Raw genomic sequence first — 27,005 nt, 5'->3', positions numbered from 1 at the left:
GAGCTAAAGATGAATGGGACAGGGCTGACCGCAGCAAGGCGCTGGCGCTCCCACGACTACTTAGAGCTGCCCGCCCCGTTTCCAGGGGAGGAGCAGCTAATCGCGCAAGCGTCCGGGAGATGCCGAGAGGGGCGGGAGGAAAGGGTAGAGGAGGAAGCAGGATTTAAACGAAGGGCGGTGACGCCACACAAAAGATTTCTATAGGCTCAAGTGAGGTTACGGCAAAGGCAACGAGGCGAGCGGGGTAGGGAGGGGGGAAGGGAAGAGGAAAAACCTCCCTTCAACCCATGCAGCGTTTGGGTGGCAGTGGCAGCGGGGGCTCCCCCACTACTTTGCACCCAGGGAGGTGAAGACGCGCTGGGAAAGGAAACATTTTTTTTTGTTTATTTCCACCTCTGCGCCTTCCCTCCCCTCTCCAATCTTCATCTCCCCTTCAATTTCTTTCTTTTTTCCCCTCGCTCGGAAGTTGGTGGTTTACCAAAATGGCAGGAGCTAGGGCCCGAGCTGGTTCCCGCAGCAGCCCGGAGACCCCTCCCTTGTGCGCGGGGACCTTCTAAGTTCTAAGAGGCCACCGCTGCCGGAGGGAGCCCGCATCCGGGGGGGGATGCGCTTGAGCCGGGGCCTCGGGAGAAAGCCGCCACAGCCGCAGCACCAGCCGTTGGAGAGGATGGATTCGGAGCGGGAGCAAGCTTGGGGAGGTTTGATGCATGGTCCGGGAAGGGGCGCCGCTTCCCAACCCAGCCGCGGAAAGTGAATCCAAGCCCTGTGGAAAAGGGCTGGGTAGGTGGGGGGTAGTAGAGAGAAGAGGAAGAAGAAAGGCAACTCCCCGCCACCACGGCCCGAGCCCCGAGGGCGCCGGGTGAGGCGCGCCCGGGCGTGGTGTGCTAGCTAGTGGCCCGCGGGCGCCCGGCCCCAGCCAGCGCTAAATCTGTGCTCAGCTCCCTCCGGACTCGACTCTTGCAGCCTGGCTGACCAAGGCGAGCCACACCCTCCGCTGGGTGGCTGCTGCTGCTGCTGCTTCCTGATAGCCGGAGACTGTAGAAAGAGAGAGAGATGCGGGGCGGCTGCTCCCGCCGCTCCTTGTGCGTGCCTCCGTCTCTGCCGCTCCAAAGTGACTTCTCTTTCGGTTGCGTTTCTAGAGACACACGTGCGCCTAGGTGCCCGAGCTTGGCCCTCTAAGTGCTGAGAACAGAAGCGGGTTTGTGCATCCGCAGTCTCCGGAGCTCCTCCCTAAGAAAAAGGATTTTGATTTCAAAGAAAGGAAGGAAGGACAACTCCCAGCCTTCCCCACCCCAGTCGGCTTGGCAGGGTCATGCCCAGGAAGGAGGCGGCGGTGGCCCTACGGCGGAGACAGGACCGGTGCGGACTTTCCCGGAACCCAACTGGTGGGGAGTACTAATTTTGTTTTTTCTTGCATTTTTTTCTTCCGGCGGTTCATGGTGCTTGCAGCCCCTAGGCAAAGAGGCGGAACGCAGAAGTGCTTCCCTCCACCCCTAAGCAGGTCGTCCGTTTTCTCTTCTTTGCTCGCTTCCCGCCCTGTCTCTATCTCGGCCGCCGCAGCCCTGGTGCCATCTGCTCGCGGCGGTGGATGGCATGATGGTGCGGAGAAGGCAACGCGGCCCTGCCCAGCTCAGTCGGGACGGCTCCGGGGGCGGCAGCGGCGGCGGTAGCGGGCTCCCCAGCGGCATGCCAGTGCTCCCCCGGCGCTATGGCTAGCGGGAGTTCGGGGAAGTCTACTAGCGAGGCGGCTTCTCCTCCTGCTCCTGCTAGCGGTGCTTGTCACTCGAGTGCCGTCGGGGTCGGCTCTCAGCCACGGAAGAGGCTTGTCTCGGTCTGCGACCACTGCAAGGTGAAGATGCAGCTGGTGGCCGATCTGCTGCTGCTGTCTAGTGAGGCGCGACCGGTGCTGTCGGAGGGCTCCACTGCCTCCTCCGGCCCTGGAGGTGAGTCCTTTGAAAAGTGCCGGGACACCATCATCGCCCGCACAAAAGGGCTCTCCATCCTGACTCACGACGTACAAAGTCAACTCAACATGGGCCGTTTCGGCGAGGCTGGGGACAGTCTGGCGGAGCTGGGCGAGCTGGTCGTCTCGCTGACCGAATGTTCGGCTCATGCCGCCTACTTAGCCGCGGTGGCCACCCCAGGGGCACAGCCGGCGCAGCCGGGCTTGGTGGACCGGTACCGAGTGACCCGCTGCCGGCACGAAGTGGAGCAGGGGTGTGGGGTGTTGCGAGCAACCCCTTTGGCAGACATGACACCCCAGTTGCTGCTGGAAGTGTCCCAGAGCCTGTCGCGCAATCTCAAGTTCCTAACGGACGCCTGCGCCCTGGCCAGCGAAAAGTCCCGGGACCGCTTCGCCCGAGAGCAATTCAAACTGGGCGTCAAGTGCATGAGCACCAGCGCGTCGGCGCTGCTGGCCTGCGTGCGGGAGGTGAAGGCGGCGCCCAGCGAGCTGGCCCGCAGCCGCTGCGCGCTTTTCAGCGGGCCCCTCGTACAGGCGGTCAGCGCCCTGGTGGGCTTCGCCACCGAGCCCCAGTTCCTGGGTCGAGCCGCCTCCGTCAGTTCCGAGGGCAAGGCGGTGCAAACCGCTATCCTCGGTGGGGCCATGAGCGTCGTGTCGGCCTGCGTGCTCCTGACCCAATGCCTCAGGGATATAGCCCAGCACCCCGACGGGGGCGCCAAGATGACAGACCACAGGGAAAGGCTGAGGAATTCAGCCTGCGCCGTCTCGGACGGCTGCAACCTGCTATCTCAGGCACTAAGGGAGAGGTCTTCGCCCAGGACTTTACCGCCAGTGAATTCCAATTCTGTGAATTAACCCTATCCCGACCGCCCCCCCCCACCCCCCTTCTCCAGTTTATTCCCTTCTTGCCCCTGATTGTGACTACAGAAAAATACTTCCCTCCCTACCCATTTATACCAAAGAAATCGCTTAGATGAAGTTCACCCCTCCACACCCCTTTTTTCTCCCTTTCCCTCTACCCCACTTGAAATTCACGAGGGAAATACCATCAAAAGCATCACCATAAGTAGAAACAAAAGTGAGGGAGAGTCTGACCTTGGAAAGTTTTATACAATTCCTGGGAGTGGGGAATGGGAGAGTTTTAACCGTGCTGGGTTCGGTTTCTTTTCTTTTCTGCCACCCTCCCACCCCTATTGCCAACTCTACAACCATTCTTTCAGAAATTCCCATCCACATCTTACTGTTAAATTGTGCAGGAAGGAGATTATAGATTTTTTTTGTCCTTTTTTTGTTGTTTTAAAGGTTACCTCAGTTTCACACATTAGACATGGATGTAGCTACCTTTTTGTATGTGGTTTTTTTTTTTAATTGAATGTTGGGTTAGAAGTACACTTGGTGTGGAAAGAGTGAAGGTTATGAGTTTTTTGCCATGTGTTTTGCGAATTGGGGGAAAGCTACTGTGAGTGTGTTTTCAAAAATTTACACTATAACAAAAGTGATTTTTTTCCCCCAATGTCAGTTTTTATCTTGCATGTACTGGAGTATTTATTTCATCTATTAAAATGTTATGTTTCTCAGATGTCTTTTGGCCATTCTTGTTACCTATTTAATAATTTTTTTTGGTTAAGTGGAGGTGTTTAGGCCTTTAAATTTTACCCTTTCACCAGCTGCAATAGGACAGAAATTTGAATTGGTTTATCTTCTGCCTCCATCCTTCCTACCCCACCCATTTTTACTTTTCCCTTTGAGTCTTTGTGAAAATGTCACATGGTTCGTGTAGAATGCTAAATTGTGTACAGAAGGTCTGTGTGGAACAGACCTTCATCTGGTCAAAACAATGAAGACTGATCAATGTTTCTGGATTCTAGCATTTAGTTCTGTAGCTCTTGAATGGCTTTTGTCTTGTGTGTAAGTCTTGAAGTCTAATTTCTGTGGGAAAGTAATCCCTCCCAACCCCCCATTTTCTACCACCTCATTTGAAATAATGGGAGGATTGATCACTGACACATCTGCTTTAGGTCTTAGATGATTATTAAAGCCTGTTGATTATTTTATGTTCCCTTTCAAATTAAGGCAAGTTGTGTGTATCTTGAGTGGCACCTGTGTTTCCTGTCATTCAAAATGGGTGTGTTTGGCCCACAGACACCCTTAGATTGAACCAGAGTTCAAACTGACAAAATTCGGAAACATTCTTGGTGCTTATGTACAAGCACAATTGTTTGGGAATTGGAACAATCTAGATATCCCAAACTATTTAATTATGGGTAGGAGAGTTACAGAATGTCCTGAATTTGCTGCTTGCTACTGCATTAGGGCAGTGAAGTGTTGGGTTGTGACCTAAAAAAATGTTCAGGATAGACTTAGCGACTTAATAAAATTCCTTCTGTGGTAATAATAATAGCTACCATTAATGTAGCACTTATGCATGCTAGACACTGTGTTAAGCACTTTACAATGATTATTTCACAAACAATTATTCTCAACAACCCTGGGAGGTAGGTGCTAGTATCACTTCCATTTTATGGTTGAGAAACTGAGGCAAACAGGTTAAGTGACTTGCCCAGGGTCACAAAGCTGGTAACTATCTGAGACCAGACTCAGCATTCTATCCACTGAGGCATCTAGTTAGGTAGTGGTCCATGTTCTAGATTTGGAATCAGACCACCAGACTGAAAAATCCCCACTCTGCCATTCACAACCTGTGTGACTTTGGAGAGTCACCTCAGCTCTAGACTTCAGAATGAGGAGGTGGGACTAAATGACTTATAAGGTCCTTACCAGATGGTAGTGTCTAGTTAAAATCTAGGATCCCATTAACAAAGTCAGTGAAGGCCGTGGACATAGTATATGTTTTTCCTTCTTGTTAACTTAGAGATTACTGTGTTTTATGGAATTTAAGAGGTTATATGGTTTCAGTGAACCTGTGTTATATTTTAAACACTTTCCCACTGGGTACATAAAAATTTCGGTTTAGCTTGACCCTTTAGTACTTGTAATCTATCACATTTTAGTTAAAACTGCATGAATACAATATTTTAGGCTTGTTCAAATATTTACTTTTATTTTTCCTTTAATTTTCTGTGGTATTAAAAACCCCAATTATATTTGTAGATGTAAAAATAAACTTCCAGAAGATCCCACTGTTATTCCATTGAGGACAGAAAAGTCATGTGTGTATATGATAGCACTTACTAAGAGCTCATTAGAAAGAATGAAAAAATATACATATATAAAATCTTTTTTGGATAGAAGACATATATATGTATTATATGTCTTCCATCCATAAAAGATTATGTATACATATATTCATCTATTAAAGGTCATGCATATGTTACATACATGTATGCATGTATATAGGCATTCCACCCCTATCCATAAAAGGTCATATGTGTGTGTATGTGTGTATTCTATTGTCTCTAATGAGGTCTTAGTAAATACTGTCATTATGAGAAAATCAGGCCCTTGATACATAAAGCTTCATTAAAACTGTATGTTCACATAATAATAGTGCTGATTTTGTGCCCTGAATTTAAAAGACTTTGTTATTAATTGTGATAGTGTATACTGGTTGTGATGGTAAGAAAGTGTATGGGGGATTATTTTGACATTTTTCACATTAGTACCAACTGGTTTTCTATATTTTCTGTTTAGTCAGAGAAATCATTTAACTTTTTAAAACATAAAAATACACTTGGATAAGTAATTTTATTTTCTTTATAAAATATTACATTTCCACATGTTACAAAAATAGTCCCAAAAGTTGGTGTTTTACATACATTTAAGGATTTACATACTCTTTCTACTTAGGAGCAGGTCTTCATAAAATAAACAAGTTTAGTAATTATGTGTTTAGTAATTCGTAAACTAAATTAGTAATTAATTTAGATTCTTCTGGCAAAGATCAGGGCTTTCAAGTCCAAAACCTCTATTGCTATAGCCCTTGCGTTACCCAATGTGGAATGACTCTTTAGATTGATCAAATAAGCCAGTTACCAGCTCTTTGCATCTTGTTCTCAGTGTAAACAGGCCATGCTAAGGAGTGTTGAGGCAATTACCACTATAATTTATATCTCCAACAATTTACCTTTACTGAGGACTTTGATATTAACTACATAATTACCCAACTTCCATTTCACTTTATGTTATTTTTAAATATTTACTTGAAGCTTTCAAACACTTAAAAAAACCCGTTTATTTTGTCCAAATTATATTGTTTATCGTTAGAGATGTTTCAGGTAGAGGATTTGTCTCAAGTATTCATAAGGTCTCTAATAAAAATAAATTTTAAACAGCATTTTTATAATGCTTTAAGATTCGCAACACTCAGACATTTCACTTAATCTTCCCATGTTTACTGATCATTCCCATTTATAAAGGAAGTGAGACAGAGAGGTTAAATATATTTTTGTACATATTTAAACCCTAAATTTGTATGTGAACAAAGCAAAAAGCATGTCATGCATCCTTTTCAGTTGAAAAAAAAAGGCCAATTGTGATAATACTGGAGAGATTCTGAAACACTTATTTTTAGCTATTGAATTAAATTTTTCTATTGAAGAATTGGAGTAGATTCTTTTATTGAAATTTTGCCTTTGGGATAGAGGTACAACTCTGTTTCACTGGGATTTTAGTCTGAACAAGGAAGTATTCCAACAGATATTTTAGACCAGGTATTCTGACCAGTCTTTTATGGGTCAGAAGCAACTGTGGTATGATGGAATAAATCTTGGAATCCCCAAGTCAGAGGACATAGTTCAAATTACAGATTTGTGTCGGAACCAGGCTTATTAGCATAGGGAACTCCCAGGTGAGGAAATTATTTCTGCCAATGCTAGTCAGCACCTTGTCTGCACCTTAGGGCCTTGGAGAGTTGTTTAGAGCTAAGTGACTTGCCCAGGGTCACAAATCCTTTATGTGTCTGGTACATCCTGAGCCCAGATCTTCAGCTTCAAGTCCAGTTAGTTCTCCCCGCTATAGGCTATGCTGCCTCATACATATACTCTGTAAGATCCTAAGCAAATCACTTTTCCATCTGGGCCTCAGCTGTAAAGTGGAGGTAATACTTTCACTACCCGCATTTTAGTGGGAAAGTGTTTTGTAAACCTTGCAGAACATTATGTAAATGTGAGTTGTTATTTTTCTAAGTGCCCTTCTTTTCTTTGCTAGGAGAAAGCTCCCAGTGTGTAGTCTTTTGTTATTTGGCTGTTTTCACATTCACTCCTGTAGTTAAAGAATACATACTTTGTTTTTCAAGCTGTTCCTGAGTTTTTGTTTTAAAGTTTTATTGCTGTCCTTTGTTTTCCTGATACACACCCCAGCACCTTCCACCCCACTCCCACTTTGTTTCCCCCCTCTAGTAACAAAAACAGTTAAGCAAACCTACAGGCCACTACATATAACATTCCACACCCAGAGCCCCCCTTCTCAGACACTTGTTTCTCTGAATTCCTGATTCATTTTTTACCACACTGTTAAGAGTCTATTTCTTTAATGACCATGGTTGGTTCAGCCATTGACTAGACACTGGGCATCTACCTTGTTTTCAGTTTTTGCTGTCCCAAAAATCACTGCTGAGAATGTCTTTATATCAGTGGAGCTTTTTTGTCTTTGACTTCCTTGGAGTAGGTTTTTGGGTCAAGGAGCATGAATAATTTAGTGACTCTTCTCACACAATTTCAGACTTTTACAGAATATTTAGACCAGTTGATAGCCCCATCAGTACCATCGTAATGTACCTGTCTCAGTCCCTCCTACATTCACTAGTTCTGTCTTTCATTGTCTTTGCCATTACTCTTGAATTTAAAAAGACCCACCACCACCACCAAACCAAAATTATTTGAGTGAGAATTACAATATCAATGCAAACAATACTTAATAGAAGTATAGGTGTAGAGCTGGAAGGGGTTAAGTGGTACCATGTAATCCAACGCCTTTATTTTATAGATGAGGCAGCCAAAGGCCAGGGGACACACCAATAGATAAGACTGAACAGGTATTTAAATCCAAGGTCTCAGAGGATGGAGCCAAGATGACACAGTAAAAGCAGGGACTTGTCTAAGCTCTCCTCTAAACCACTCCAAATACCTTTAAATAATGACTCTAAACAAATTCTAGCGTGGCAGAACCCACAAAAGGATGTAATGAGACAATTTTCTAACCCAAGACAATTTAGAAGGACGACAAGAAAGATCTGTTGCACCAGGGTGAGAGAGGAGCAGAGCCATGCCAGTGCGGACCCGGCCCCAGCAAACTAGGAGCAGGCCTTGGGGTGACTGAATTAGTGGGGTAGCACTGGCAGTTTCCAGAGTTCTCAGCCCACAGAAAGTAAGGGGATCAGACAGTGGGTCAGAAGGAGATTTACAGGGGTCCCTTTGCTGGCGCCAGGGACAGGACTCTGTTGCATTGCCCGTACTTGGGTGTGGGTCACAGTTCTGGGTCTTAGTCCAAGTGGGAGGTGGAGCACTAGTGTAGCAGAGCTCGTGGCCTTAGCAGAGCAGGGTCCCTGGTCACAGTTCCAGTGTTGAAGAGAATGCTTGTGGTTGCTCACAAACAAGTGCACAGTAAGGAGAGTAGTGAACACGCCTCTCCCTAGATAATACCACCTTGAAAAGAGCCAGAAACTAATAGGCACCCAGAATTACAGCAGCACAAAAACCTGAAGCTTACTACAGTGTCTCCTCCATTTGGGAAGCAGAGCCCCACTCTAGCATAGAGTTAAAAGTCTTGAAATAGTTTGGAAAATGAGCAAACAGAAAGAAAATTCTAGCCATAAAAAGTTACTATGGTGACAAGGAAGATCAAAACACACATTCAGAAGAAGACAAAATAAAAATTCCTGCATCCAGAGCCTCAGAGAAAAATATGAATTGGTCTCAGGCCATGGAAGAGCTCAAAAAAATATTTTAAAAATCAATAGAGGTAGAGGAAAAATTGGGAAAAGAAATGAGTGATGCAAGAAAAGAGTGAAAAAAGAGCCAACAGCTTAGTAAAAGAGGCACACAAAAACAGTGAAGAAAATAACGCCTTAAAAGACAGAATAGGCCCAATGGTAGAAGAGGCACAAAAATCCAATGAAGAGAAGAATGCCTTGAAAAGCAGAATTGACCAAATGGAAAAAGAGGCACAAAAATTCACTGAAGTGAAGAACTCCTTAAAAAGTAGGACTGTCCAAATGGAAAAGGTTTACAAAAGCTAACTGAAGAAAATAATCCCTCAAAAATTGGAATTGGGCAAGTGGAATCTAATAAGTTTGAGACATAAGAATCAAATAAAATCAAAAGAAAGAAAAAAAATAGAAGAAAATGTTAACTACCTCGTTGAGAAACAACTGACCTGGAAAATAGGTCCAGGAGAGATACTTTAAGAATTATTGGATTACCTGAAAGTCATGATTTAAAAAAAAAAAAGCCTAGACATCATCTTTCCAGAAATTATCAAGGAAAACTGCCCTGATATTTTAGAACCAGAGGGTAAAATTTAAATTGAAAGAATCCACCGATCACCTCCTGAAAGAGACCCCAAAATGAAAACTCCCAGGAATATTAGAGCCAAATTCCAGACCTCCCCAGAACAAGGAGAAAATACAGCAAGCAGCCAAAAAGAAACAGTTCAAATATAGTGGAGCCACAGTCAGGACAACACAACATTTAGAAGCTTCTACATTAAAGGATGACATTCTGGAGGGCAAAAGAGCTAGGATTATAACAAGAATCACCTACCTAGCAGAACAGTATAATCTTCAGGGAAAAAAATGGATATTCAATAAAATAGAGGATTTTCAAGCAATTGTGATGAAAAGACCAGAGCTGAGCAGAAAATTTGACTTTCAAATACAAGATGCAAAAGAAGCATAAAAAGGTAAGCAGGAAAGAGAAATCATAAGGGATTTGATAAGGTTAAACTATTTATATTCCTACATGGGAAAATGATATCTATAACTCCTAAAACTTTTTCATTATTAGGGCAGTTAGAAGGAGTATACATAGACAGAAAGCAGAGGTATGAGTTGACTGATGGTGTGATTATCTAAAAAAAAAAATTAAGGGATGAGAAAGAAGAATGTCCATAGGAGAAGAGGAAAGGTAGGGGGATAAAATGGAATGAATTACCTAACATACAAGAGGTCTGAAAGAAATTTTGCAGTGGAGGGGCAAGTAGGACAAGTGGGGTGGGGAGCACATCAACCTTACTCTCACTGAAACTGTCTGAAAGAGGAAATAATATATATACTTGGTTGGGAAAGTAAGAAGGGAAGGGAAGGGGATAAGAGAAGGTTGGGGGGGGAGCTGATAGAAGGGAGGACAGTTTGGGGAGGTAAAAGTCAGAAGCAAAACACTTTTGAGAATGGACAGGGTAAAAGGAGAGAGAGTAAGATAAATGGGGAAAATAGGATGGAGGGAAATACATAATTGGTAATCTACTGTGAAAAAAAATTTTATAGTGAGTTTCTCTGATAAAGACTTCATTTCTTAAACATATAGAAAACGAAGTCAAATTTATAGAAATAAGAGCCATTCTCAATTGACAAATGGTTGAAGGATATGAGCAGGTAGTTTTCAGACAAAGTAATCAAAGCTATCTATAGTCATATTAAAAATTCTCTAAATCACTATTAGTGAAGGAAATGCAAATTAAAACAACTCTGAACTACGACTTCATACCTGTCAGATTGGCTATAGGAAAGAAAAGGAAAATGACAAATGTCAGAGGATGTGGGAAAATTAAAACATGAATGTACTATTGGTGAAGTTGTATGCGGATTTAACCATTTTAGAGAGCAATTTGGAACTATGCCCAAAGGGCTATTAAAACCATGCATACCCTTTAACCAAGCAATACCACTACTAGGTCTATATCCCAAAGACATAAAAAACAAAAAGGAAAAGGACCTATGCATACAAAAATATTTGTAGCTGCTCTTTTAGTGGTAGTAAAGAATTGGAAATAGAGGGGATGTCCATCAATTGGGGAATGACTGAATAAGTTGTTATATATGATTGTGATAGAATACTGTTGTGCTTTAAGAAATGATGAGCAGGATGCTCTCAGAAAAACATGGAAAGACTTGCATGAACTGATGCAAAGTGAAATGAGCAGAACCAGGAAACATTGTACACAGCAACAGTAATATTGTAGATGATGTACTATGAATAACTTAGCTATTTTCAGCAATACAATGACCCAAGATCCAATAATTCTGTAGGACTTATGATGAAGGTGCTGTCCATCTCCAGAGAAAGAACTGGTAGAACCTTAATGCAGATCAAAGATACTTTTTCTTTATTTTTCTTAGGGTTTTTTTGGTCTGTGTTTTCTTTGACCAAATGACTTACATGGAAATTTGTTTTGCATGACTATTCATGTATAGCCTATGCCAAATTGCTTGCCTTCTCAGTCGGGGAGGGGAGAGGAAAGGAAGGGAGAGAGTTTGGAACCAAAATTTGAAAAAAAATGTTAAAATTGTTTTTACATGCAATTGGGAAAAAATAAAATATTAAATAAAAAAATCCAAGGCCTCTTGAAAAAAAAAACCTCTGAGAATGAATGATGGCTTAATCCTTGAACTCCTCCAGCTGCAGGAACCAATGTCCTTAAACTTGGTTATGGGAGAGCTGAGTGTATTTCATGATCACTTTTTAGGATAGATAATTCATTATGGTCAGATTACATAATTGTAGATGTGATCAAGTCAATCTAGGTAACTGAGAACAAAACAGATTTTTGACCTGCATTATCTTGAGGTACTGAATGACTGTGCAATTCACATTGACACTTTTTAGTTGTATAAACCTGCCTTTAAATCACTATAGAGGTGGCAGTTAGGTGGTGCAGTGGCTAGAGCACCAGCCCTGGAGTCAAGAAGACCTGAGTTCAAATCCAGCCTCAGACGCTTGATACTTACTAGCTGTGTGACCCTGGGCAAGTCATTTAACCCCATTGCCTCGCCATAAATAAAGCATTATAGAAGTGTGAGTTATTATTATTTTAAAAAACTTTCTTCTGTGTTAGTTGAAAATGAAATAGGCATACTCCCCCCCCCCATGTCTATTTACAAAATAAAACAACTTTTTCCACTTAGAGCCCCATTTGGTTGTAGGTCAGCCATTTTTCAGTCATGTCCAATTCTTTGTGACCCCATTTGGGGTTTTCTTAGCAAAGATACTGGAGTGCTTTTCCATTTCCTTCTCCCGCTCATTTTACAGATGAAAAAACTAAGCCAAACAGGGTTAAGTGACTTGCCCAGGGTCACATAGCTAGTAAGTATCTGAGGCCAGATTTGAACTCATGAAGATGAGTGTTCTTGACTCCAGGTCCATTGTGCCACCTAACTGCCATTAGAGCCCCGTGTGCCCTACAAAAAATGGGCAGCTAGGTGATGTAGTGGATAGAGTGTTGGGCCTGGAGTGAGGAAGACTTGAGTTCAAATACAGCCTTGGATACTTACTAACTGTATGACTCTAGACAAGTCACTTAACCCTGTTTGCCTCAGTTTCCTCATCTGTCAAATGAGCTGGATAAGGAAATGGCAAACCACTCCAGTATCTTTGCCAAGAAACCCACAAATGGGGTCACGAGGAGTTGGACATGACTGAAAAGTGACTGAAGAACAGCAACAAAATTCTCTACAAAAATTATATGAGTAGTTGGGAATTCTAGAGTAATTGGTTGCATCAAAATACTTATTGTTTGTGTAGATTTTTTTTTCTTACCTGTTGACACAAGGCTGCTTGCTACACGGCCCAGTGGATAGACTACTGGGCCTGTAGTCAGAAAGACATACGTTCGAGTCTGGGCTTAGACGCTTACTAGATGTGTGACCCTAGGTATGTCTGTTTCAGTTTCTCCAGCTGTAAAATAGCACCTCCCTGCTAGGGTTGTTGTGAGAACAAATGAGACAATATTTGTAAAGTGCCTGATACATGGTAGATGCTTCATAAATGCTTGTTCCCTTTCCCTCTTCCCATGAGACTTGAACGTTTCCAAAAGGATATTTGATAACATAACAGGAGGTAAGTTTTGCAGGTGGAAAATGCTAATGATGATTTTTAATTTCAGTTTTACCTTATCCCAGGAAACAATGATAACCCTTGGTGCCTCTATAACTTTTTGCCTGTCAAAATACAGACAGAGTATTCCAAAAGTCTTAGTGAAATCTTAAGCTTTAATAACTATAGAAGTATAAATGCTATACACACTTACAAAGAACAACATTTAAAAGGTTATTGACAATTTTAAAGTTTCTTATTAAATGTGTTACTAAAAATTCAATATGATTATATAATCCTGTGCTCTAAATTGCTCTAGCTGATTTTTGAACTTCATAAAAAACTTTCATTAGCTGCTGCTCGGCAACTGAAAACATTGCATTTGTAATCCTTGCCTCGTTCAAGGAATGAAGTTTCGATGCACATATGACAGTTTTGATGTGACCCCACAAGAATAAGCATAATGGAGATAGATGGCCGAGAGGGCCTCTTCTACTGATCTGCTGGGCTGAAGAAGTGTCTTCCAGAAGCATAATGAGATGATGTCCTGTATTGTTAAAAATAAAAAATTAAATTTATCATTCAACATTCAGAAAATTCTAAAACTGGAAATGAAATTTAAATAATTGAACTTTTAAGTGATGGTTTTTCCAAGTTTGTAACATGCATACTTCTGAAGTTATCTAAAAAACCCAAAATTTAAAACTGAATGAAGACTTTTGGGACTCGAATTTAGGCTTAGGGTTATCCTGTTAATATCCTCTAACCAAATTTATGAGCTTCTATTGTGCATGAGTCCAGCATCCTACTTAATGATAACAATTTAATATAAAGGAACATTCTATTCTAGTAAATATTTTACACATGTTATTCAGTCATTTCAGTTGTATCTGGCTCTTTGTGACCCTATTTGGGGTTTTCTTGGCAAATATATTGGAGTGGTTTGCCATTTCCTTCCCCAGAGGAGGAAATTGAGGCAAACAGGGTGAAATTACTTGCCCAGGGTCATCCAGCCAGTAAGTGTTTGAGGTCAGATTTGAATTTGGAGATGAGTCTTCCTTGTTCCAAGCCCAGTGCTCTATCCACTGTGCCCCTAGTTAAATACAATAAGGCTGTTTCCAAATTATTTGCTACAAAATGGTTAGGCACCCAGAGGGCTGATCGGCTACTTTTTCTCAGGCTAGCTCTATGCTTCCAGAGAGGGTTAATAATCATCAAATTGTATAGTATGGGGGGAGGGAACCTGCTGCCTTGAAGTCGCTTGTGGCCCTCTAGATATTCAAGTTTGGCCCTTTGATTGAATGGATTCAGTCGGATTGAGGACCTAGAGGCCGCAGGTTCCCCGCCCCTGATAGACAGACGTCAGAGCATATGCAGTGCCTGGCTTAACTTAGGAAAATGAAAGTGTTTTGGAAAGCATGAAGCTTTATACAAAGTTTTTTTCATCATTGCTCGCTTGGTAATTCATGTAACAGTGGTACCATTTTTCATGGTTAGTTTATATATGTAAATATAGGTAATGCCCTTACAGAGCTTTTATAAGCTGTTTCCCTCCACGTCCCCATGGTGGTAAATGAAGGGTGTTCAATTTTGCCTCCCAAGTTTTACAATGTTTAATAGAATGAATCACAAATTTCCATTTGTGGAAAAAAAAATTGTCGTGTTGTTGGTCCCAATCATTCTCTTTCTTTTTTTCCTCTTTCTTGGGTAGGGGCATATGGTTTGGATAGGTATGTGTGACTGAAGCTATACTCTTGCCCCAACTTGTAGGGTTGTTGTTGGTGGTGGTGGTGGTGGTGGTGGTGGTGGTGTGTGTGTGTGTGTGTGTGTGTGTGTGTGTGTGTGTGTGTGTGTGTGTGTGTGTGTGTGTGTATGCACTCCTGTTTTTCAACTAGAATTTAAAATGAGTATAGAGATTTAGAGATGCCTGGTCATTTTTAATGTGGTCAGCTTTTATTCGGATGCTCTAAAAGTGAGAGACTATTGAATTGACAATTAATCTTTTGAGTTGTTTGGCTATCTCTACCCGCCACTCCCAATCTGCCCCTCCCAAAAAACAAAAACAAAAACAAAAACAAACAAACCTAGTAACATACCATTCCTTTATTGTTTCTTTTGCTTTCCTTTTTAGATGTATGTGCTAGATTACAGTTATATTGTATAGAACTATTTCAGAGCTCTCTGGGAGAAAAAATCAGTTAAAACTTAGAATGCATGTTCTAAGAAAATGCACTGTTTAAGGCAGACTTAAAGAAATAAAATAAAATGACCCTACAGATAATTGCAATGTCCCTGATTCAGTGATGGCTTTGCCTCTAATTTACTTTGGGCAAAATATGTGCATTTTTTAACCTCTATTTTCCTTAGCTGTTTGAATGTGAGGGGTGGGATGGTAGGAATATTAAATCACCACCCACTGTGTGGCACAAAATATTTTTCTGCATGCTGGGAGATAGTCTAATGTGAGGGTTCACAAGATTAATGAAGAATCATGATGAAAATGTTTCCTCATAAGTACTTATAGTTATAAGTTGTGATGGTGGTATTGTGGAGCATCAGGTAAAGTGTTGGGCTTGGAGTTAGGAAAAACAGGGATCTTGCCTCTGATACATATTAGTTATGTGATCATGAGCAAACCACTTAAAGTTTTAGTACCCTGGCAATTCTCTTAAAGCTATGCATTCTAGAGTAGTTGCTGAGCTGCATCAGTGGAAGGAGTTTCCATACTATGAGTAGACTTGGGAGATGAAATTACAGGTCTGGACCAAAAATAAAGGTAACATGTCGAATACTGGAGTGAAAAGATGTTTGTTTCAGTAGTAGAAAATTCACTAGTAATGATACTGTGAAACATGATAAATGTTTTTTTTTTTCCCTTGAAAACAGGTTATTATAGAAACACTAACGGGTTTTTTTTGCAGTCATTGTTCTAATTAATTTGAATTTAAAATGTTGCTCAACATACTGATCAGCTGAAAGGGTAATCATGAGTTACCTTGGCTAAAATTTCTAGAGACTTTCTTGAAGACCTAGACTTGACTCTGAAATCCCAGGGCTGAAATTAAAAATAAGTGCTGTAATAAGAATTCTAGGTCAGTTTAATGCTTAATGAAAGGATCCTTTCCATTCTAACTTTCCATCCATAATTATCAGCATCCTGTTTTTATCTTAAGTGATCCTAAGCATTTCCATTCAATTCAGCACACTTTTGTTAAGGCCTGTTCTGGGAAAAAATACTTAGATAAAACAGAATCACAGCATTTCAGTGTTGAAGGGGATTTTAGTGGGCCATCTATTCCATTTATTCCAATAAAAGAATCCCCTCTTCAACATAGCAGACAAGTTGTCATCTAGGGTTTGCCGTGAATACCTCCGACAAAGGGGAACTGAATTTAGAGTCAGAGAACTCAGATACATATACAGACTCTGACACTTAACTACCAATGGGATCTTTAGTAAATCAATTAACCTTTCTGGGTCTCAGTTCCCTCATCTGTAAAACTAAAGAAATGGAACAGATGACCTTTAAAGTCTCTTCCAGCGCTGAACCTATAATTCTGTGATCCTGTGACTTCTTGAGGTGGCTCATTCCACTTTAGTTTTGATTGTTACAAAAGTTTTTCTTTATATGAGCCCCGTTTCTTTCTAACAACCACCCATTGCTTCTCATTCTACCTTTTGGGACCAAGCAGAACAAATCTACTACCTTTTCTTCCCCTTTGGAACTCAAGATCTTTGGAAATACAATAGGCAGGTCAATCAATCGGTGAACATTTATTAAGCACCTGCTAAGTTCCAGACACTTTGCTAAGCCCTAGGGTTACAAAAAGAGACAAAAGACAATCCCTACCCTGCAGGAATTTACCACCTAGTGGGGAGATAATACGAAAACATATATACAAAGCTATATATGGGATAAAAAGGAAAGAATTAGTAGAGAGAAGGCACTACAATTAGTAGAGGTTGAGGAAGACATCAAGGAAAAGATGTGATTTTAGCTAGGACTTAATGGAAGTGAAAGTCAGTAGATGGAGCTGAGGAGGGACAACATTCTGGGCATGAAGGAGATGGTGCCCAGAGGCAAGAAAGGAGTTTCCAACGATTTGGAGGTGGGAGTGGATTTCTTTTTGTCTGTAGGCTAAGGAGAAGAATACTATATTTATAACAACCCCATAGGATTATTGAGAGGATCAAATGAGATAAAGTTGAGTACTTTGCAAACCTTAAAGGATGATATAAATGTGAGTTATTATTGACTTCTAAAATATGAGTTTGATCTCCAGATTAGGTTATCATTTGGGTGGTGCCCCATCCTAGAATGTCAAAGTCCACAAAATCTGTTATGCAGTTTGGTATAAGTCATAGCTGATGTTAAAGACAGGCCTCTGACAAGGATCACAGGCAAGGAGTGAAGAAAGAGGGAGACAGCAAGTGTGGTGTCAACAATGGTTCAAATCCCTGCTAACATCCAATAGATGTGTCTTGGGTCAATATAATTTAAATCCATTTTTACGTAATAATTCATGGAGAGAAGGTTCCATGAATTACCCACATTACTAAAAAGAAAATCCCATTTTTTGTCTGAATCCTAACTTTTTAAATTTTCTTACACTTTACTTCCCTCCTTGATGTTACCTGAACAAGACACTCGCATGTCTTGATTATGTGTATTTTTGCTGGCTGTCCTCCACATTTAGAATGCTCTCCCTCCCCACCTCTGTCTCCTGGTTACCCCTAATTTCCTTCAAGTCTGAGTTAAAAATTCCTCAGTTAAAAATTACACAAAAGAAACATGAGCTGATCCCATCGTGCCATCTCAGTCCCAAATGTTCAAAGAGACTATTTGTGCCTGACCTGTGGTAGAGCCTTCTGAACTCCCGGTGATCCGATCAGCCACAGCTGAACACATTGTACCTTGACCTTAACATCGTGATATCATTGGTCATCTTCTGGTAAGAAGGACAAACAACAACAAACTTCCACCTTTTGCTATGATCCTTTACTATTCTCCCTTAATGCTTGTGCCCTCCTTCTGAGATGGCTTCCAATTATATATGTGTGTGTGTGCACGTGTGTGTATGTGAATACATACATGTATGTACATACATACATATACACATAGATGTGTGTGCATATATATCGAGAGAAATGTATATATCTATATATGTCTTGTATGTACATAGTTGTTTACAGGTTATCTCTCCTATTAAAATATAATTTCTTTATGTGCAGAGCACAGTGCCTGACACCTAGCAACCTTTTAAAAAATGCTTGTTGACTGATTTTGCAGATTTTTTGCAGATTTTAGCATTACCAAACTAGTCCTATATAAGTAAACCAAGTATTAGAATAAATTCTTTCCTCCCATTTCTCAGCCCTTCCCCTCATTATATTTTCTTAAATGTTGGTGCATTTTTCTAAGTAAACTTTTTGGGGGCAAAGAGTTGGTGATCTTACCTCCACTAAGGCTGTTTACTTTTCACTCTGTGACCAAGTTTGTGGTATTTCTAGGCCAATGGAAAGGCCAATATTGAGCAGTGAGTTGGGCCCGCTTGTCTCCATCATACTTTCAGCTTGTTGACAGCAACAGTTAAAAATAATTCACTTTGTTGACAGTGCTATTGGGCTTAATAAAACTGAAGATAAAGTATGGTAAAGCCTTATACCATCAATAAAATCAGTTTTGAAAAAAAAATTCTTCTTACAAAGGAAACATTTAAATATCACTTATTGTCTGTTAACAGACATTCGCACTGAAACAAACTGTCTCTTTGTAAAAACTCTTAATTTTTGATGTTTCTTTGTTTAGGAAATACTTCATAGCTTGTAGTTGCCTGGACAACATAAAGGGGCAGAGTAGCTGGTTCTTTAGGCATATTAAACATTATGCAATGATTTATTTTAAGGTTAGTATACCAAATTAGAAAGTTACGAGATTAATGGCTTGGCCAGTGGAAGTCTTTCTGAATGTCACTGAGAAAAAGGCATGTAATTGCAGAAATAAATCAGAGACATCCAGTCTCTTCCTGTGTGTCAATAATTAAAGGGACTCATGATGTTAAAGAGAATGGTTACAAACTGTCATAGCTTCTTGAGCTGAATCCTTTAGCAAATATTTAATTTAGTCCTTTTTAGGAGGGATTGCTCTTAAATTCTTCTTGATGAATAGTTGTTTACTGTATTCTTTCAAATAGCTTCACACGGAGTTTTTCTTTTATAATTTTTAAAGTTTCATTCAGTGTTTCATAATCCTCAGAGTTGTGAAGTTCTACTTAATAACTATTATTGTATATGACCAACTCGATTCATAGTGCAACGTTGTGGTGACCCTTGTTCTTTGCCATAAGCAATCTGATTCTTGGGGGTTTTTGAATTTTGAGGCTAGCATACAATCCAGCATAAATACCAGCCTGGCACTTGCTGGACTTTTGAACACTTTGTTACTAGACAATATTCCTCCAGATTGAATTGTAAGTTTTATATCATTAACTGGGGAAAACAGCATTTGGGTTAAGGTATATTGGTAAATTTGAATCAGAAAATGCAGGTCATTTTTGGTATACTGGAAGAAGCAATAACTTCTTTAGATTGTAGCTCTGACATTAGTTGTGTGACTTTGGGGAAGATACTTCACTTTCCTGGGCCTCAGTATCTTTATCTGTAAAATGAGGGGGTTGGATTGAATGGCCTCTGTGGTTCATCCAGTTCTAGAGCAATGACTGTTTATGATAATATTGCCTGTTCCCATTCCCTCAATGGAGCAACAAGCATTTATAAGTTCCTGGCATATGCCAGTCACTGTGCAAGGCATCAGTGGTACAATAGTTCTGGTAAGAGGCAGTGGAACAGAGGGTGGAGTGGGGTGGAGTGATATCTGTACTAACTTTATCGTGGGGCTTCATGAAACTAACTGGTTTGGAACTTTTCTGAGAGGTCTCTCTGATCTTACATTTGCCCAGAGGCTGAATTGTTTTTATAGCTATCCCAAAAATTTGAAAGTGCCTCCTTTCCTTAAGATTCTCTCTTCAAGCTGCCACCTTTGGATCTGAAATGTATATAGGAAAGAGACTGAGGAGCAGAAGCTTGTCATTTAACATAATTCCTGAAATCAATCCAGTTTTCTGGTGCTTATCCTGAGCCAGGATAGTGTGGGCTTGGGGCAGACTCTCTGAGGCAGGTATAGGCTTTACTGAAGTGGATGACCTCTAGTGTTTACCAGCTGGGCTCTCTTCAAGCTCTGTGGCACGTCTTCTATTCTGTAGTCTTCCAGAAGGGCCTTGAATAAGCTGGAAGGCTGGCTTCCTCACCTTTATATATTCAGAACTATGTATCGGGAGTCAGAGGATTTGGGTTCAAATTCTACTTCTGATGCTTACTTGCTATGTGACCTGAAGTACAATCTGCAGTTTCCTCATCTGCCAAACAAGAGGGCTGGACAAAAATGACCTCCAGAGCCTCTTCCAGCTCTAAATCTATGATAGGAAGTTTATCACTATAGGTTTCACAACCTTTTCATTTTACTAAGATTATTGAGAATTAAGCAATGCAATTACATTGCAAATTACCTCCAAATCTTTTATTTTCTAGCTTTAACAGCCATAATTATTAATAATTAATAGCACCTAAGTGGCTAGGTAATGTGGTGAATAAAGCTCGGGATCTAGAGAGTCAGGAAGACATGAGTTTACATTTAGCTTCAGATACTAGCTGTGTGACCTTAGGCAAGTCACTTAACCTCAGTTTTCTCAACTATAAAATGGGAATAATAATAGCACCTACATCCCAGGGTTGTTGTGAGGAACAATAAAAGCATGTACATAGTAGGTATTGTTGTTGTGTTGATGTTATTATTATTATTTCCCATAGGGCTCTTCATTGACTATGACCCTTCCAGCTCCAAAATTGCATGATACTTATCTCTTTGTTCAGGTTAACTGCTGTGGTTCCTTTTCAAGTTGGTCATCTCTCCCTCAAGTTTCAGGACATCAAATAAACACTGTATTCTTTTAAAGAGGGATATCCCAATTATCCAGATTCAAAACTTTCACATATTCTTTGATCCTTCTTCTTCCTTTTATCCCCTTTATTCAATATCACCAAGTTCTATTGATATTTCCTTTGAAATGTGTTTTACATCCATTTAATCCATTTGCCTTTCTCTGCCACTACATTAGTCTGGGACAGGAGTTTTTAATCTGGGTCCATGGTTTTAAAAATATTTTAATAATTACATTTTAACATAATTGGTTTCCTTTGAAATCCTAGGTATTTTATGCATTGAGAAACATTCTGAGAAGAGATTCATAGGCTTCCAAAGGTGGCTCTGACACAGAAAGCCCTTGGTTTAGGGCCTCATCTTCTTGTTTCTGGATTATGGATATGGTTTTCTAACTGTTTTCCCTCTTAATTTTTCCTGACTTTAATCCATATTACACCTCACCATAGATTAATCTTCCTTTCATCATGGTACACTCCCTTCTTAAATATCACCAAAGGTCCTCTAAAGTGTGAATTTCTCACCCCAGCATTCAGGGTTCAGGTCCTATATTACCTAGCCAATATTATCTCTCGTTATCTTCCAACACCAGCCCTCTGCTCAGTTCATGCTAGATTCCCATTGTTCAACAAACAGATCATGCTCATTCTGGAGCCTATGAGTGGACTGCTCAAGCTATGACCCCTCACCCAGAAGGATTTTTCCATCCTCTCCTTTTATCTAAATCCTTCTGTAAGTCCTTTCTAGTTCTCTCCAGCCTCACCTTCTGAGATTGCCTAAAGCGTTTAAGTATTTATCACTTATTTTGGCACCTTTCTTCATCCCAAATTATGTTGTTACTCATCTGTTCCATATGGTCATTTATTAGGATGACCTAGGAAAGGGTTAGGCATATAGAAAGTGATTCAAAATACTCAGACACTTAGTAGCTGTGTAACCCTGGGCAAGTCACTTAACCTATCTAGGTATGCTTCCTCATTTGTAAAATGAGGGGGTTGAACTCAAAGTCGGTGGTCTAAGGTCTCTTCCCTTAGTTTAGGGCTGGAAGGTAGCTAGATGACACACAGTAGATATACCACTGGACCTAGAGTCAGAAAGACCTAATCAATTCAAATCCTGCCTCTGACATTTACTACCTGTGTGACCCTGGACAAGTTATTTAACCTCTGTCTGTGTCAGTTTCTTCATCTGTAAAATGAGGGTAATAACAGCACCTACCTCCCAAGGCTTTTGTGAAAATAAAATGAGATAGGTGCTTTGTGAAACTTAAAGCACTATAATAAATGTAAGCTATTATTTTATTATTATTAAACTGATCTTATTAAACTATATAAGTAATTGATGGTCTTGAGTAAAGGTAGGAGGTATGGATTGACTTAGTGATATGTATATACCATATGTATGGTATATGAGCAGTTTTCTTCTATTTGCTTATTAGTAATGGCAGAAGTGTTCTAGTACTGAGTTTCCAACATTCCATGTTAAGTACTATCATCATGGTGGGATGGTAGCTAATTAATGGTAATAACAGTTTAACTTCTATTGTGCTTTCACAGTCTTGTAGCATTTTATGTCCTTTATTTCATTTGATCTTATCAACAGCTCTATGAAGCAGGTAGAACAAGTATTATTATAATTACACATGAGAAAGCTCAGGCTCAGAGTTTAAGTGGCCAAATTCAGACTAGAATCCTTGTCTTCTGACTCCAAGTCAAGTGCATTGCCAGCCATTTCAACCCACTGCCTCCCAACTAGAAATTCATAGCACCCCCCCCAAGATGTGAAACTATATCAACTAAGTTTAATATTAGCAAAGTTGTTTTTTTTAGGAAATGTTCACTTATGCACAGTAGAGAGGATTGAATAGATTTATAGCTAGAAGGCATATTAGACGCCATGCCCCTTCCTTTTATAGATGAAACAGAGGCTTATTGAGATTAAGTGACTTGCCCTGGGTCATACAACTAGTGAGGGTCAGAAGTTCGATGTAAACCCAGGTCTTTTTGACCCCCAAGTACAACAATATGTCCACTTTGTCCCTCTGTGTCCTTGGCTTAAAGCCTGCCAAACCCAATTCGGGTTAAAATTGACATCTAATAGTAGCAAGGGTGAAGAGTGGGAAAGAAAAAGCTAATCCTCCCCCATCTCCCAAGTGTATTTAAAACAGCCTTGGGGAACAATAGCAACAATAACAAGAAATTTTCAGGTAAACATGATCATTTATGGGTAATGGCTAAATAGAATCCACCTATCCTTTTTAGAATATTTTAGTTCCACTTTGGGGACAATAAAAATGTGTTCACATATTGACATATCTATATCATACACTATTGATTGCCTGGGGATATTGCTTCAACCGATATACATATGTACATACATACACATATACATATACATATACATATACATATACATATACATATACATATACATATACATATACATATACACATACACATACACATACACATACACATACACATACACATACACATACACATACACATACACATACACATGCATATACACATGCATATACACAAACATATACACATACATATACACATACATATACACATACATATACACATACATATACACATACATATACACATACATATACATATACATATACACATACATATACACATACATATACACATACATATATATATATATAGGACAGTCTCATTAGAGGAGTGGTTGCAGTTCAGATGTGCCTCCAAGAGGTCCAGTTGACTTTAATTCTAGCCTCTCAGGGCCTAGATTAATTAGGTACTTGGAGGATTTGGTTTGGCTCAGGAGGGACCTTGAGGAGCCCTGGGCTGATCTACTTTCTCCCCCTCTAAACCTAAGACTCCCCAGGACAATAAAATCAGATTGACTCCTAGTAGTCACAAGATCCCTGTGATTAGATGTGGGCATGTAAGACTAGCGATCATTTCTGTCGGCATATTCTGCAGCACAAATAGGCAGGGCATTTTTACACCCTTGTGGGGAGATTCAAAATGATGTGCCACCTGGTAAGGGAATTTTTTTTTTCTTCATATAGTGAATTGTGGCTACTCCATCGAGTTCATTTAGAACCAGAGTGACCATTTAACCACTCGGCTTTTGAGTTGCCTAAGAGAATAAATTCTAGGCATCTATCCCATTGTTTTTAACACAAAGATCTCTCTTGCTGTTCCATAAGCAAATTCTGATTATGGTGGAATATTCAGTATCGTACCAACAGGGAGCAAATAAGATGACAGTGGTAAGCAACCACCTTAACCTTATTCTAACCTTTCTAGCTGCAGGTTCATATGAATGAAGGAAGGAAGCCAAAGAATTAGACAATGAGGAAAAGTCATAATTGGGCCAAAGGGTGGAACTAAGAAATTCTCAGAGGCAGCATTGTCTGGCAACAAACTGCCAGTCAGGAGTTCTGGGCCTCAGTCCTAATTTAGTCTTGACTAGTTGAATGTGTGTTTGTACGTGTGTGTGCATTTTTGTTGTTTTTTGTCTTTGTACGGCATATAGAAGTTTTGTGTTATATATTTATATATATATATCTTATCAATTCAATAAAAATATTTGCTTTACTGTTACTTTATAATATATTTAATATTTTCTCTACCCTCTCATGTTACTAACATCTTTCTCAACTCTCATTTTCAAGAAATTGAAAATACAGAAGGCATGAAGACAAGCATTCATGACTTCTCACCTCTGACTTTTTATAATACTTAGCCTAGAAATGAGTTTTTTATAAAACTCTGTTGCTGAATGAGACCTATCTGAAAAGACAGCATAGAATGACATTCTGCTAGTCATTCCTGAAGGTATTTGGAGTCTATATTTTTACTGTTCTCTAAATTGTAGTCCTAGTTCATTACAGGATATCCAACAAAGGACAACTCTGGATCTGTTGTTTTCATTTTTAAAAGTGGGTTTAAAATGTTAACAAGATATGTGAGGAATAAGTAAAAGACTAGTGCCCATGCAGTAAATCTATAAATACTGTATGATAATAAATAGAATTAATGTTTAAGTTGTCATCGACTAAAGTAAATGTGCCCGACCCACACTCCCATCCCAAAGAAAGAGAGAATAGAAAAGGGATTAGGCTTAGGCATAATTGAAAAGTTGATGGTTTATCTTGAGCACCCTCTTGATTCCTTTTTCAGTTTTTTTTTAACCTCTCTTTGAACTTCCTACCAGGCCTTACCTTCTTCATCTAAAATGAAATCAAGACTTAAGACAGGTCTCCAAACATTTTAAGAGGTCTACCTTAAGTGAAAAGACTACTGGAGAAGAGATATGATTTGACAGGGCAATAACTGAACCCTAGCCTTTAAAAACAACAACATCAGTAGCTCTGGTGAGCTGCAGGGATGGGATGTCATTAAGGGACAGCCTGTGATCTATCTATTCCACCTTGTAGATGGAATGGGCAATTATGTTTAGCTTCCCAGCTTACAGTGTTATTCCTCCTTGAGATTTGTTCATTGTGGTTTTGAAGATTAAGAAGAATTAATCTCAAATTTTAGAGTTTTAGTTTCTGGGGCAAGATGGGAAAGATGCTTGAGGGATAGGATTTGGTCTAGGACCCCCCCCCCCAAATCTTAGCATGTTAGAACATTAGAATATAAGTTCCTTGAGACTAGAGATTATTTACTTTTTATCTGTATCCCTAGTGCCTAGTATTGTGCCTGTCCTATAGTAGTGTTTGATAAATGCTTATTGATTGGTTGATTGATCTTACAACAGAAGCGACTCCACTTACTCATAAAGTCAGTCCCGGTATAGATATCAGTCTATATGCATTCAAAAAAGGGGTATGTAATACTTGGCTTTTAGACAATCCATCCAGCTTATAACTGAATTTGACAAGAAATTATGGAGATTATACTTGGTGGCTCAACTCATAAAGTGTAATGACTATGTATGGCCTGTTTTCAATGGGAAGGGGAGATACTAAGGGGAGGGGAGAGGATGAGTCATGCTTGGAATTATTTCTATCTTTGTACATGGCTGCGGTTGGTAGACTTTATTAGTTGAAGTACTTCAGTATTGTTATTGTCAAGATTAAATGAGAATTGAAGGGAAAAATCAGTATGTTTCCTGTGGAAATAAATTAACTTCCTCATGAGACCTAAAAGGGGATAGTGAAGACACACAAGATTGTGAGTCTTAGAAATTTGGTACTGACCCATGTGGAGATTGCTTAAAGTTATAATTGTGGCTGAAATTTGAAAACCTTTTGATCTTATTTGAAATGCCATTAGGTGATGTCCATTTTTAGCTAGAATGAAGCCTAGGAATTGAGATTCATCACTTCTATTTCTTGTCCTGCCTTTCTATGTAGGATATGACCATTTAAAATTAAACATCGAGAAAATCCACATTACATGGACATGCTTTTGTGCAACAGTTGAAGATGAATGTGAGTACCACATTCTGACCTCCTAGAATATACGGCTGTGCATGAATATTATGGTTGCCCTCTACTTCAGTGTGCTATGTTGCCATTTCTAGATAAGCTTCTTAAAACAGAATTACTTCTAGTTTAATTACTCTAATAAATTTTGCTTCCCCTTAATCTGCCAGAGGAAAAGATGACTCATTTATAGTACTATGGCATCTCCTACCTACTTGAGGCAATGGTCACTTTCAACAGGCTTTTTCAGTAGCTTTTTTTTTTTAAATTTAAAGCAATCATATTTTACAGAAATTGCATGAGCACTTATCTGAAGGACCCTCTTTCAGGAAGTGCTTCCCTGCTTTGGGGCCTGGTTGCATTAGCAAAGTTTCATGGACTAGTCTGATAACTTGATCCACACAGTTCCCTAGAAGAGGTTCAGAAGGCTAATAGCTAACATTCATATAAGGTTTGTGAAAGACATTACATGTGTTATCTCATTTGATCCTGACAATAACTCTGCCAGGTAGGTACTTTTATTGTTCTCATTTTGCAGATGAGGAAACTGAGGCTGACAGGTTAAATGACTTGCCCAGAGCCTCACCTGAGAGTCTGAGAGGCAGGATTCACTCAGGTCTTCCTGACTCCAAGTCTAGT

General features: G+C 40.1%; 1 protein-coding gene and 1 long non-coding RNA gene across 2 annotated transcripts in view; both read left to right on the top strand.

Annotated features, from left to right (window-relative positions):
* LOC110193914 (uncharacterized) overlaps positions 1 to 27,005 on the top strand; it is an 80,471-nt gene that overhangs the window by 30,144 nt on the left and 23,322 nt on the right. The gene's annotated exons all lie outside the window — the stretch shown is intronic.
* TLNRD1 (talin rod domain containing 1) lies at positions 122 to 2,911 on the top strand. Its single transcript, XM_020965949.2, has one exon. The coding sequence runs from the start codon at positions 1,709 to 1,711 to the stop codon at positions 2,816 to 2,818; it is 1,110 nt and encodes a 369-aa protein (XP_020821608.1). The 5' UTR covers positions 122 to 1,708; the 3' UTR covers positions 2,819 to 2,911.

This window comes from Phascolarctos cinereus, unplaced genomic scaffold, assembly GCF_003287225.1.
Source record: "Phascolarctos cinereus isolate Bilbo 61053 unplaced genomic scaffold, phaCin_HiC Scaffold_3;HRSCAF=262, whole genome shotgun sequence".
Lineage (NCBI taxonomy): Eukaryota > Metazoa > Chordata > Mammalia > Diprotodontia > Phascolarctidae > Phascolarctos > Phascolarctos cinereus.
This window is presented reverse-complemented; position numbering and strand designations above follow the sequence as displayed.